This window comes from Bos indicus, chromosome 5 (assembly GCF_029378745.1).
Source record: "Bos indicus isolate NIAB-ARS_2022 breed Sahiwal x Tharparkar chromosome 5, NIAB-ARS_B.indTharparkar_mat_pri_1.0, whole genome shotgun sequence".
Lineage (NCBI taxonomy): Eukaryota > Metazoa > Chordata > Mammalia > Artiodactyla > Bovidae > Bos > Bos indicus.
Window position 1 is genome coordinate 109,228,337 of NC_091764.1, and position 12,437 is coordinate 109,240,773.

Here is a 12,437-nt window from a genome sequence, read left to right on the forward strand (position 1 = left end):
CGAGTTGTTCTGAGGCTTGAGTTAGGTCTGGTGAGCCGCCGGCAGGTAGCAGGTGATGGAAGACTGAGCTGTTATCATGACCCTGCTGTAGAGCTGTTATGATCCTTGCCTTACTATCATCTGTCCCAAGAGAATCCAAGGCCCTAAAACGGAAGGATGACATGGTGGACACCATCTGGCTGGGCTGGGGCTGGGCTGAAGAGGGACTTGGGGGACACAGCCATTCTCTGTCCCTCACATGTCACTCCACACGGGTGACCCTCTGCTGAGCCTGGCCTTGGAATCTAGAACATCATCTCCAACCTAAAAGCAGTTTTGTGCCTAAAACAGCCAATTTCCAGAGGAATCCTGCACAGAAGGGTCCCCATCACCACCTCTCTCACCCCCAAGGGTGGCAGTGAGCTGTGTCCCTCGGGGGCCGGGCGGGGGGGTCCAGCCCCTCCTGTTTGCCCAGCATCCCCAGGGCCTGAGGATGCCCAACTCAGCCCCTTCACCCCTCAGGACGGTGGGGCCTGGTGGGAAGAGAAGTGGGTGCCCAAGTGCAGCCCTCTAGCTGCATGGTCCCCCCGGCCCGTCCTAACGGAGGGGGCCACCGCAGTGGCACCGTGACCGTGGGGAGAGATTTTCTGCTTGGGAACACCGGGTGTTTATGGCCTGCTGGGGGCCCAGCGACCTGGTTTTCTCCTCTGGATGGCGGCTGCAGACCAAGGGCGGGCGTTTTGGCCTCCTCTGGTTTATGGCGGTAATAATAATTATTGCGACAGCATGTCGTGCTTACACTGTGCCTTTTTAATAAGGCCACTTTGTTTGGCTTCTTAATATTTAATCCTGTTTTGTATTTACTTTCTGATGGCTTAGAATCAGCCAGGTCTTAACTGCTTCTGGGGAGGCAGGCCTGTGGGGCCCGGGCACTCAGGACACTGCAGAGGAGGCTCTGGGGGCGGCGTGACCTTCCATCCAGACGGGCCCCACTTACCTTCTCTCTCCCCAACTCTTAGCTCTTTTGTCTGCAATCTGCTTTTCCTCTCCTGCCCCGACTCTTTCTTTGCCTTGGAAGAGACTGTCAGCTCAGCCTCTGATCAATTTATTCTTGTAAGAGACGAAGACCATGAGCCGCAGATTATCATGTAACCTAGTTGGAATGGTCCCGTGGCCTGGCCAAGGCTAGGGTAGCGCTGCTGATTCCTAGACCCACAGTGCAATGCCAGGGAGGTTCCCAGGAGCCTGAGCTGGGCAGAGACTGGGAGGAGGCTCCTATACCCCACAGCCTCTGACCATGAGTGGCCATAGGCTGGACCTCCCCAGCTGCAGAGAAGAAGTGAGGGATAACTCTCGAGTTACTTTTCCTGCAGGAGAAAAGGAAGCCAAATGAAATGTGACGTGGTTCCCCCACCCCAAGAGGGTCCTGGGGCAGTAACCCCACCCAGGATGTCCGTCCCATCCTGCGTGGGGCTCAAGCCGTGTCCCCAGTGATGTCCTGGCTCCCTGGTGCCTCCCAGGAGGTCAGCCTGCAGGGTCACTGGAGTGCAGCTGCCCTAGATGCTGCCTGACAGAGCGAGGAAGGCCATGGACTCAGGCCAGTGTCCCCTGCTCCACGCACTCTCACCTGGACAGCAAATCTCCCCCCATTGGTGGGTTCATACCACTCACCCGGCCCACGCCCAGAGGCACGTGGGTCAGGTCCTGACAACAAACAGATTCGACAACCGGGCAGTTTAAGGGGGGGCTCACAAAGATGCAGGCACCAGGGGTGACAGCCCCAAACAGGCTCTGCTGGCACTGTCCTTGTGGCTGTCCGCAAAGGTCAGCCTCCCGGGCCCTGGGCAGAGGAGCAGCTGAAGGACAAACCCCAAGACACCAGCCCAGGGGAGCAGCCCTGAAACCCCCAAAGATGCCAAGTGCCTGCTGTAATTGCACAACCAGTACCATTAGGACCTGAAAAAAGAGTCCATGCGTACGTGCTGAGTCACTTCAGTCATGTCCAACTCTGTGTGACCCAATGGACTGTAGCCCACCAGACTCCTCGTCCATGGGATTCTCCAGACAAGAATACTGGAGTGGGTTGCCACGCCTTCCTCCAAGGGATCTCCCCAACCCAGGGATCAAACCCCCGTCTCTTACATTTCCTACATTGGAGGCAGGTTCGTTACCACTATCACCTGGGAAGTCCCTTACTCCCTTGCCCTTTTTCAGTTCAGTTCAGTCGCTCAGTCATATCTGACCCTTTGTGACCCCGTGGACTGCAGCATGCCAGGCTTCCCTGTTCATCACCAACTCCTGGAGCTTGCTCAAACTCATGTCCATCGAGTCGGTGATGCCATCTAACCATCTCATCCTCTGTCATCCCCTTCTCTTCCTGCCTTCAATCTTTCCCAGCATCGGAGTCTTTTCCAATGAGTCAGTTCTTCGCATCAGGTGGCCAAAGCTTCTAGCTTCTAGCTGAAGCTAGAGCTTCAGCTTCAGCATCAGTCCTTCCAATGATCATTCAGAACTGATTTCCTTTAGGACGGACTGGTTTGATCTCCTTGTTATATCCATTCATTTATTTTTTAAATCCCATGTATAAGTGCTAACGTATAGTATTTGTCTTTCTCTGACTTATTTCACCAAGCCTAATGTCCTCCAGGTCCATAAAAGTTGTTTTAAGCTTTGTATTGTGAAAATAAGTCTATTTGGGACGGACTCCTTTACATATGTTGAAAAGAATCCTGATCCAGTTTTCCTCATGATCTAGTCTTCCGGATTCCCACTAACAAGCAGAAATGAGGTGGGCCTGCCTGGGAAGCCCTCTCCTCAAAGTCACCCCCATCTGCTGGTGCAGACGACACTTCCTTCTCCCCAGGATCCGTGGTCCTGTGTTGTTAGTTCACGTGATCTGGGGTTTGGGTCCTGTTTTGTTAAGTGTTCTTACATGTTTTGCTTTATTACTTTTTACCGTTTCTTCAGTTTTATTTTTGGAAGTGAGGCCGATGTCCCGCATGGACGCCGAGTCCCATTTCTTTCTTTCCCCACGGCTGACCTGAGCTCTGCCCATGTCTTATTCCTGGTTTTTGACTCTGATGTCTTATCTGTGAAAGGAGGCACCTGGCGTGTCTGCTTGATCAGAAGGAAGGAGAGTTTCTTGGTTGCTTGGTCTAATCACCCCCAGAAACCCATGGTGACGTCCCCCACACCACACGCGAGTAAACACGTGCTGGTGCCCACAGGGCAGAGCAGGAGCCTGCTTCTCCTGGGGGGTGTGTGTGTGTGTGTGCATGTGTGTGCAAAGGGAGGGTGGCCTGTCCCGCCCAAATCCACCACCTCACTGTCCCTTCCAGCCTGTGACATCAGTGAACGTGACAACCGCGGCGGCTGACCCCTGAGAGGGCCTTTCCTTTGAAGATCGCCGGCCAAGGTTAAAGCCACTGTCAGTGCAGCTGTAGACAGTGAGATCCAGCACCACCAGGTGACTGCACCTACACCCTGTGATGCCCAGAGCCTGCCTGGCCGTCGGAATCCCATCTCGTCTGGTGTGTAGCCCGGGGGCCATCAAACTGAGCACAGCACGGGGGCCGAGACCCCTGTGCTCCAGCCCAAGCCCTCAGCCACTGTGTGAGCCAGCACCTGGCCCTCCCCTGGGCCTCACTTCCCTGTCCTGTGACGAGAAGACTGGGCGACTCCCTTGCAATGACGTCTGGACTTGTTTACACCCGAGTTTGTGGAAAAGGACTCAAGGGTGGGTACAGGACGGTCAGGCTTACGGAGTCGCGGGCTTCCCAGTTGTGTCTTCACATTCTGGAAGTGAGTCTCTCTCACCTCCCCTTGACTTCATTCAAAAGGAAAGAAACCAAGGAAAAGCCACATCCAGCAACATCCCCCACCCAACCAGGAGACTTATGCGGATGGCATGCTGCGTTCTGGCGGCAGACCCCTGGGTACTGGTCCCTGTTCCACGTCCCCAGATGCCGCACCCCCACCAGCGCGGGTTCTGTGGCCACTGGGGCTCCTGACCTGCCCTGGATGAGGGTGCCGCGCTGCAAGCAGAGCTGAGCCAGGACCAAGGATGTGGCGGCCATGCTAGATAACAAGGATGGGAAAGATAAGGACATTGTGTGTGGCGTGTTAGAAGGGTCAGAGAAGCTGGAAAAGAAGGAGAAGAATTCTTTGGGGATATACTTTTATTTGGAATAAAAAATAGTAACAGAAGAAAGAGGATGAGATCGTTGGATGGCATCACTGACTCAACAGACATGAGTTTGAGCAAACTCCTAGGGACAGTGAAGGACAGGGAAGCCTGGTATGTTGCAGTCCACGGGGACACAAAGAGCTGGACACGACTGAGCGACTGAACAACAACAATAAAAGAAGTCTCTTCTTCTAAGCCGCTGACCTGGCCTCCAAGCTAGAAGATTCCAGTCGCCCTGGAAATCCAGCGCCACCACCTCAGGGGAGGCTGGAGACAGACTGGGCGGGTCGGCCATCGTGGAGGCGGAGGGACTGTGTCCCAGGCTGGCCCACTGAAATATTGTGGGGAGGTGGCATCCCTGCGTGTGTCTTCAAGCCGCTTCTCACCTTAGTTTGCTGGGTCCAACATGGAGGCTTCTCGTTTCCATGTATGCAGGGCTGACCTGAGTCCTGAATGTGGCACTGGACGAGGCTGCTCCCCTCGAGCTCTGTTTCAGGCTCCGTCCTGGATGGAATCAAGCCAGTGACCAGGACTCAGGCCGAGGGGCAGATCCTCCTCTGATCCATTGAGGAGCCACACCCTTGGCAAAGACACCCTTTCCACCGACAGGCTGGACCCTAAATATGGGGTCAAAGCCCCTTAGAATAGGGGGCTGGAAAGAAATAAGAAAACTAAAATACTGTCGTGAAAGCTCTTTTTATATGGAGGAATAGATGCAAAAGGGAAAGTAGAAGCAGCTTGTCGAAGGGCATGGAGTTGATGGTAGAGGAGGGACTGAGCAGGGCATCCTCAGGGGTCTCCTCCCACCGTCCCACTTAGGGTGTCCCAGGCAGCAAGGCCACCATAGACAGGCCCCAGGTGTGTCAGTCAGGACCGCAGGCCTGCCAGGCACTGCCAGGGCTCCCCTCCCGACCAGGCTGCAGACTAACCCCTTTCTCCTTCTCTCCATGACTCTGCAGTGAGCATGCCCACCAGTGAGACCGAGTCTGTCAACACCGAAAACGTGGCTGGAGGGGACATCGAGGGAGAGAGCTGCGGGGCCAGGCTGGCGTGAGTAGTCTCGGGAGTGGGGCCCGTGGTCCCGGGAGGGAGTGAGCATGGCCCTGGCCAGGGGCTGCTCTGCACTTCCCAGGAGTTTGACTTTGGATTTTGAGCCCCTTTCCATCCCATCAGGGAAACAGAGTGTGTGTCTCTTTGGGAGTGGGGGCGTACATGTGTTGAGGGGGCCTTGAAGTCTGTTTCTTCCCAGCCCCGCACCCCATTTCTCCAGATCAGCTTTGTGAGGGTCCCTGGGTCCTGCTAAGCACCCTTTCATTTCTGGTAAATGTGACCCAGGGGATGGGCAGACTGGCAAGAAATACTCTGGGAGAGGTGGTCTTACTTACAGCTCTGAGTTATCCACCCGGGGAAGGGAGCACGGTTGTCTGTCATGCAGACTCAGCTATGAAAGTTCACTGGTGCCAGCCAGGCAAGTGGCCACGTCCCCGAACACGAGCCCCAGCCCCCGGCTTCCTGAGCAGACTTGGGTCTGGGGCTGGGCCAGGTGTGTGGAGGGACGGCACACACGGATGGTCACCATCACCTCTAAGCTCCGTCCTAAAAATGGACACCAACAGGCCCTAGGAGATGTTCCCCAGCAAGAAATGAAAGGAAAATGGCTTAACTGCTAAAAATAAGCACTCTGCTGGGTTCCATTCTCAGAGTCTCAAAAAGCAGAGTCCACAAACTGTAAGCTGGGTTCCCTTGGGGGTCAGGCTGACCCTGAGGGTGGTGCGTCCTGCGTCTGCCAGGCTGCACTTTTGGAAGTGGGAGCTGCTTGCCCCTGTTCCCAGGGATGTAAGACTCACCCCAGAAACTAAAAGGAACAGCAGATGGAGGGCTTGGAGAAGGACCAGCCCCACATCGGCTGAGTGTCTGAGTCACTCCATCGTGGAAACGGTGTCCTCGTTGACCTGTGACCCTGAAATGCCTTCGTATCTGGGTGACCCCAGCCCTCGCGAGGCGGTCCCCTTGTGGGTGCCTCTCATCTGAGCCGGGCCAGCCTTTGAGCAAGTAGGGAGCAGGAACAGACGGTTTCCAGGGTACACAGGCCTTGCCATCACTCCCCCCGACAGCAGCACCAGGGAATCTGTGCTGCTGAGTCCCAGCGATGTGGGGAAGCAGTTATTGTCAAACTGTTGTTAAAATACGGGGCTAATTACGTTCAAAGCAGCAGGGTGAACCCTCCCCTCTTCCCTCCTGTTAGAACCATACAAACAAGCTCTCAGGATTGTGGACATGGGCCTGGCCCGCCATGGTTGAGAAGGTGAATGGCAGGTCTGCAAAGGGACGGAGGGAAGGTGACGAGGACTCTGCCCTCTGGCTCTGGGCCCAGGTGACAGGCCGGGGGAGACCAGAGCGCTGGCGCCCACAAGCCTGTCCCCACAGAGGGGCTAGCATCTTCAGGACATGACATGCAAGCCTCCAGGACTTGGCAGGAATGAACGGCGGTTCCCATAAACACCCGTGTTTGTGCTCCTACTGTGTACAGATAAAGTGCCTGGCCCCAGCACTAGGATTATAGTGTGTCCTTCATAAACTGCCATCCTTCCCCAGTGGCTTCAGACAGCCATGGGAGAAGACCATCAGCACTCCTGGTGGGACACAGCGTTAACCCCGGGGGCTGAAGCCAAGTGAGATGAGCAGGGAGAGGCCAGCATTTCTGAAGCTGAGAACAAACAGCCTGAGTAGCAGGATGAGGATTTCTGTGTCATGAGAGGCCTGGCTGAAGATGGTTCCAAGGGGATGGGGCAGACAGAAAGCGAGTGCAAGGTGATGTTTTGTGGGGAGGGGGCAGACAGGTAGGAGAGGGGATGAGAGGAGGGAGCCATCTGTTGAGTCTGAAGACAGAAAAGATATGGACACTGAAGTCACCAGCGGGGCTGCAAGGTGTGGGAGCCGGGGTTCCCCTCTGGGGCACAGGCTAGAGGCCTTGGTTTAGAAATGAAGGATGCACTTATGTGGCACTGACACCAAGGCTGTTCACCAGGGCGGAAGGCCGGGGCTGAGGCGGGGAAGTGTTTAGACACTTTTTTTAGAAGTAAAAGAGCAAGTAAATGAAACAGATGGAGAGGTGCCAGGAGACCAGACAGCACAGGCCCGGAGGCCACTGGAGGAGGGATGTCCAGCCTGCGTTCTTCATTTGTACCCCATCTGGGCAGCACGCCCGCTCGGTGCCTGGCCACGGGGACACGGAGCCTGAGACCATGGTGACACCACCCGCCCTGGAACTCACAGCCTGGTGTGGAAGTGACGCTGGGCGTCACTGTGATTTGGCATAAGCGTTCGGAAGGCAGCTTCCGTGGGAGAGTGGCCATGAGAGAAGCAGACTGCACTGTGTTAAATTGCAGGCCCCAGCCCAGGTGGCGTGCAAGGTCCCTGCAGTCCCAACGCCCACAGATCTGCAAGAAGGAAGAATCAGAAAGAAGCTTCCAACTCTGACACCAAGAATGACGTGCACCTCGCCACAGGCATGAGCTCAGGGGTGCTGGACGGCACAGGAGGTGAAGGCAGGAGAGGCCCCAAGAGGAGGCCAAGATCTCAGGGCCAAGCGGCAGCCAGACGTGAGCTCAGGGAGAGGTCCCAGGATGAGGCCAAGACCTCGGGGCCGAGTAGAGGCCAGACGTGAACTCAGGGATGTCGGACGGCACCGGAGGTAAAGGCTGGAGAGGCCCCAAGAGAAGGCCAAGACCTCAGGGCTGAGTGGAGGCCACAGGGAAGCTGATGCCAAAAGTGTGGGGTCAGCCTCGAGTGGGGTCTATGCAGTGGGACCCTCGGAGAACAGACAGTAGAGTGGCCAGCATGAGGTTGGCTGAGCATGCCCAGAGTCTGTGTCATGCTGAGGGCGACATGGACGTGACACGGGGCCCAGCGGCTGTGGCGTTGGCCTGGGGGGTTGTTGTGCAGTCGCTCAGTTGTGTCTGACTCTTTTCAACCCCATGGACTGCAGCACACCAGGCTTCCCTGTCCATCACCATCTCCCAGAGCTTGCTCTAACTCATCTCCATTGAGTCAGTGATGCCATCCAACCATCTCACCCTCTGTTGTCCCCTTCTCCTCCTGCCTTCAATCTTTCCCAGCATCAGGGCCTTTTCCAATGAGTCATCTCTTCACATCAGGTAGCCAAAGTATTGGAGCTTCAGCTTCAGCATCAGTCCTTCCAATGAATATTCAGGACTGATTTCCTTTAGCATTGACTGGTTGAATCTCCTTGCTGGCCAAGGGACTCTCATGAGTCTTCTCCTGCACCAGAGCACCTGGGACCTGGGTTGGGGCTAGGTAATGGGAAAGACCCAGCGGGGGTTGGTCAGGCTCTGGGGAAGAGCAGAGGTAAGGGGCCTCTGGCCAGAAATGCAGAGAAGCCAGTCCAGCCCCAGTCTTTGAGGTGAGGCTCTGTGAGGAGGGGTTCTGGGCCCAGCCCCTCTGGCTGAACCAGCCGTGCGTGGAGTCGAGGAGGTCAACTGTGACAAGTGTCACCCAGGAAAGACCTGCAGCCCTTCCGACTGATGATCAGGCAAATTGGGAGGATTCGGGCAAGGACAGTTCCAAACACAGCAGCGGGCAGGCGTCCAGGGCTCCAGACTTGAATACGGCGAGAGTCTAACAGTGGAAGGTGCTCCCAAGAAGTTCAAATATTTGACCAAGAACAACAAAAACAAACTGAGTAACTGAAGGAAGCAGAGGGAGTTCTGAGCGTGTCTCTTGCTTTCGGCCCCCAAGGAGGTGTGTCCTGGAGGCCTGGACAGAGGAGGCAGCTGGGCTTCAGGCCCACTCAGTGGGCTGCGTGTGGTCTTAGGTGCAAGTCCTCTGTTCTCCACCTGCCGTTCTTCAGGAGTCCCCATAAAACACGGTATGGGAATCAACCTCGCAGAGCAGAGACCAAGGGAGCCTGACGCCATCTGAACAGGTGGTCCCCAGCAGGGTCTGGAGCTCTGGGGCCTCCAGTATCTGCAGACTCGCTGGGATTGAGGGCTTGAAGCCCATGAGAAGGCAGTACCGGCCACACGGCCAGAGAACAGGGTGAGGGGCAGGCACAGTGCCCACAGGTGCCCCACCCGCCTGCCTACCAGCAAGATAACCAGTTGTCCAAATCCAGAGCCAGTGGTCACTGCCCAGGGCTTGAGAACAGCAGAGACCAGATCCCTCTGGCTCCATGAAGCACGCTGACTCTCCTGCATGGGGAGCGTGAGATCTTTGGCTCCCCAAGAGCCGGGCTCTCCTTTGTCTCCATACACCTGCCCTCAAGGACCCCCTTCTTACCTGAGGGGCTCAAGTAATTCAGTGCTTAAAGGGAGCGAGAGCTACGGACCCAGCGAGCCTGTGGAACGATGCTCACAACCCAAGAGCAGCAGTCAGGCTTCAGTGTGGCATCTAGTCAGGTCCTGACATGGGACCCTGGGGGAGAGAAAGTCCCATCCATGTCGTCCTCCTCAGTACGTTCCCGAACTCCCAGGAAGGAGCCACAACCAGTGGCCTCACTTACCTGGGGACTCGCCTCCAACAGGAGCCCTGGTCCACTCTTGCCCAAGTCCCAGAGTCACCGCCCTGGAAGATGTGGACACTCTGACCTCAGCTGTCCCCGACAGGGCCCTTTAAGAACTCTCTTTAGCTTATGATCCATCGGCCTGAGAGGAGGCCTTAGAGGGAGAGGGTGTGGTCTGCACTGTACGGCCCCCAAGAGGACCCCTGGGATCTCCGGGCACTTTGGCAGAACGGCCAGGCTGACGGCCACCCACTCCAGTACGTGCTGTCAGTGAGGGGTCAGCTGCACAGCAAGCCAGGCCAGGCAGGAGGAGGGACACCTGACTGACCACTGCCCAGTGCAGCTTGACGACTTTTGCTTCCCCGTTAAACAGGGGTCCAAACCCACCCTTGGGCCGTGTGACTAGACCCTGTGCCCCGGCCAGCATCTTCAGTGGGATCAGTTATTAGCTGGCAGTTTGGAGCAGTAAAGGCTCTTGGCTCAGGTTCTCGGGCCTGGGAGATATAATTATCTCATGCACAATGGCTCTGCCACCTGTCACATCTTCTGGTTTAGTTTTTTTTTTTAATGAAACATAACAAGAGGGGTTGTTTTCTTGCTTCACAGCAGAGCTCGCTTTGTGCTGAACTGGGAGGGCCGTCTGTGTTCTCCAACCCGTGACCCGAGCAGCACTTACTCCCCAGACACCTGGGCCATCCTGACACTCAGCCTTCGACCGACCAGTCTCAACTGCCTGCATGCTCTCTGCCCCAGCCACCCTCCCACGGGCCTCAGGGCCTCCTGGAAGGTTCCTGACCCACTCCCACACCACAGTGATCCTCGAGTCAGCCCCCTGCACAGCCGCCGTGCTACTGCCCACAAGGGCCCAGGTCTTCAGGGCCTCACACCACCATCAGCATCAGGGGTTGTGCTCGGGAGTCCACCCGTTTCTTCAGGCCTAGGCTCAGCCCTCAGGCTTCTGTTCTCAGGGCGCTGGGTCTCAGCCAGCCCGTTTCCACCTGACGTCCAGCTGCCAAAGGCCGTATCTGCAGCAGGGGCTCCTGTCCTCCACCACGGTCCCCAGAGAGAGGCCCCAACATGTGGCCAGCCCGGCTGATGGTCTGAGGACACAACGCTGAGCTCTGGGGACCATATCTCCACTTAGAAGACGCTCAATTCGTAGGTTTGCGGGCTGGGCTAGCCCTGTGTCTCGGCTTCAAACCCTCAAGCACCAGGAGGTGCTGACTGCAGAGCTCTCTCCCTGAAGCTGCTCCTTCCAGTGCCCACATGGTCACCTGGGAACGTCTGAGAATCGAAGCAAACGTGTCATGTGCTAACGTCTCCTCTTTCCCTTTCAGCCACCGGATCTCCAAGTCAAAGTTCAGGTGAGTGGGACGCTCCTCTCCTGCTGGGCCCTGGGGTCTGCCCCAGGTGGGGACCAAGCAAGGGGGCAATTGAGGTGGGGCTCGGGGTCTGGTGACTTAGTGTTCGTGGCGGCACCAGCCCGGGAGGTTGTGAGAGGCTGTGCCTCCCTCCCTTGTAAGATGAAGTCCAGTTGAGATAAGTGCCACACGCAGCTCTCTGCCGCTTTTGGCCATGTTTACAGGACTTGGTCGGAGAAGGCAATGGCACCCCACTCCAGTACTCTTGCCTGGAATATCCCATGGATGGACGAGCCTGGTAGGCAGCAGTCCATGGGGTCGCTAAGAGTCAGACGCGACTGAGCGACTTCACTTTCACTTTTCACTTTCATGCATTGGAGAAGGAAATGGCAACCCACTCCAGTGTTCTTGCCTGGAGAATCCCAGGGACGGGGGAGCCTAATAGGCTGCCGTCTATGGGGTCGCACAGAGTCGGACACGACTGAAGCGACTTAGCAGCAGCAGCAGCAGCACAGGACTTGGTAAGATGAGGGCATGCGAGTTCCATCAGCGCTGTCTCAGAGACTTCCACAGGGCCGTCCTCGCCCCATCCGCCCCTCCAGCCCCACTGCCTGTGTCCCCCATCTTGTCCCTTACACGTCGAGGCTTCTGCATGGAGCCCTTCTTCCACCCGAATCATGGTGTCCCGGCCCCCTGCAGAACCTGGGCTCCTGTTAAGAAACTCGGCTGTCACCACATCTCGACACCTTCTATAGACTCCCCTCCCTTCCCGCATCACTCCGTTCAGACCTCTGTCACCACCCTTATCATGTGGGCTCCTGCAACCCCAATACGCTCCATGGGCTTCCCGAGTGTGGTTTGCATGGAGCCAAGCTGAGCGCCGACTGGCGGCAGGCCGTCCCCTGGTTGTGTCGGACGTGAGGATGGGCATGGGAATTTACTCTCACAAAGCTTGCACTAGCCAGAAAACGTTGATTATGTTTTGTAATCGATCTAATCTCTCCCAGCCTCACCTACCACGTAGCAGGCACATGCATGCGTGCGTGTTAAGTCACTTCAGTCGTGTCCGAATCTGTGTGACCCCATGGACTGTAGCCCGCCAGGCTCCTCTGTCCGTGGGATTCTCCAGGCAAGAATACTGGAGTGGGTTGCCATGCACTCCTCCAGGGGACCTTCCCAACCCAAGGATCGAACCCGAGTCTCCTGCATTGCAGGTGGATTCTTTACCATCTGAGCCACCTGGGGAATCCCAGCAAGAGCAGAAACAGCGTTAGATTTTAGTCCAGCCAAGCAGAGCAACCCGAGTCCCTGAGGCTGAATGTTTAGTCCCTCTTCTTCCCTCTACCCAGCTCCTCTCCTGGGTGGACAAGCGGGGTTAGGATTTCAAGAT

General features: G+C 56.5%; 1 protein-coding gene across 18 annotated transcripts in view; it reads left to right on the forward strand.

Annotated features, from left to right (window-relative positions):
* The window catches only part of CACNA1C (calcium voltage-gated channel subunit alpha1 C), a 395,857-nt gene that overhangs the window by 297,720 nt on the left and 85,700 nt on the right, over nucleotides 1-12,437 (forward strand). For all 18 annotated transcript variants that reach the window (XM_070790347.1, XM_070790344.1, XM_070790345.1 and 15 more), the window contains exons 10-11: nucleotides 5,125-5,215; nucleotides 11,024-11,050. In XM_070790347.1, the coding sequence (XP_070646448.1) occupies nucleotides 5,125-5,215; nucleotides 11,024-11,050 (118 nt within the window). The remainder of the gene's footprint in view (nucleotides 1-5,124; nucleotides 5,216-11,023; nucleotides 11,051-12,437) is intronic.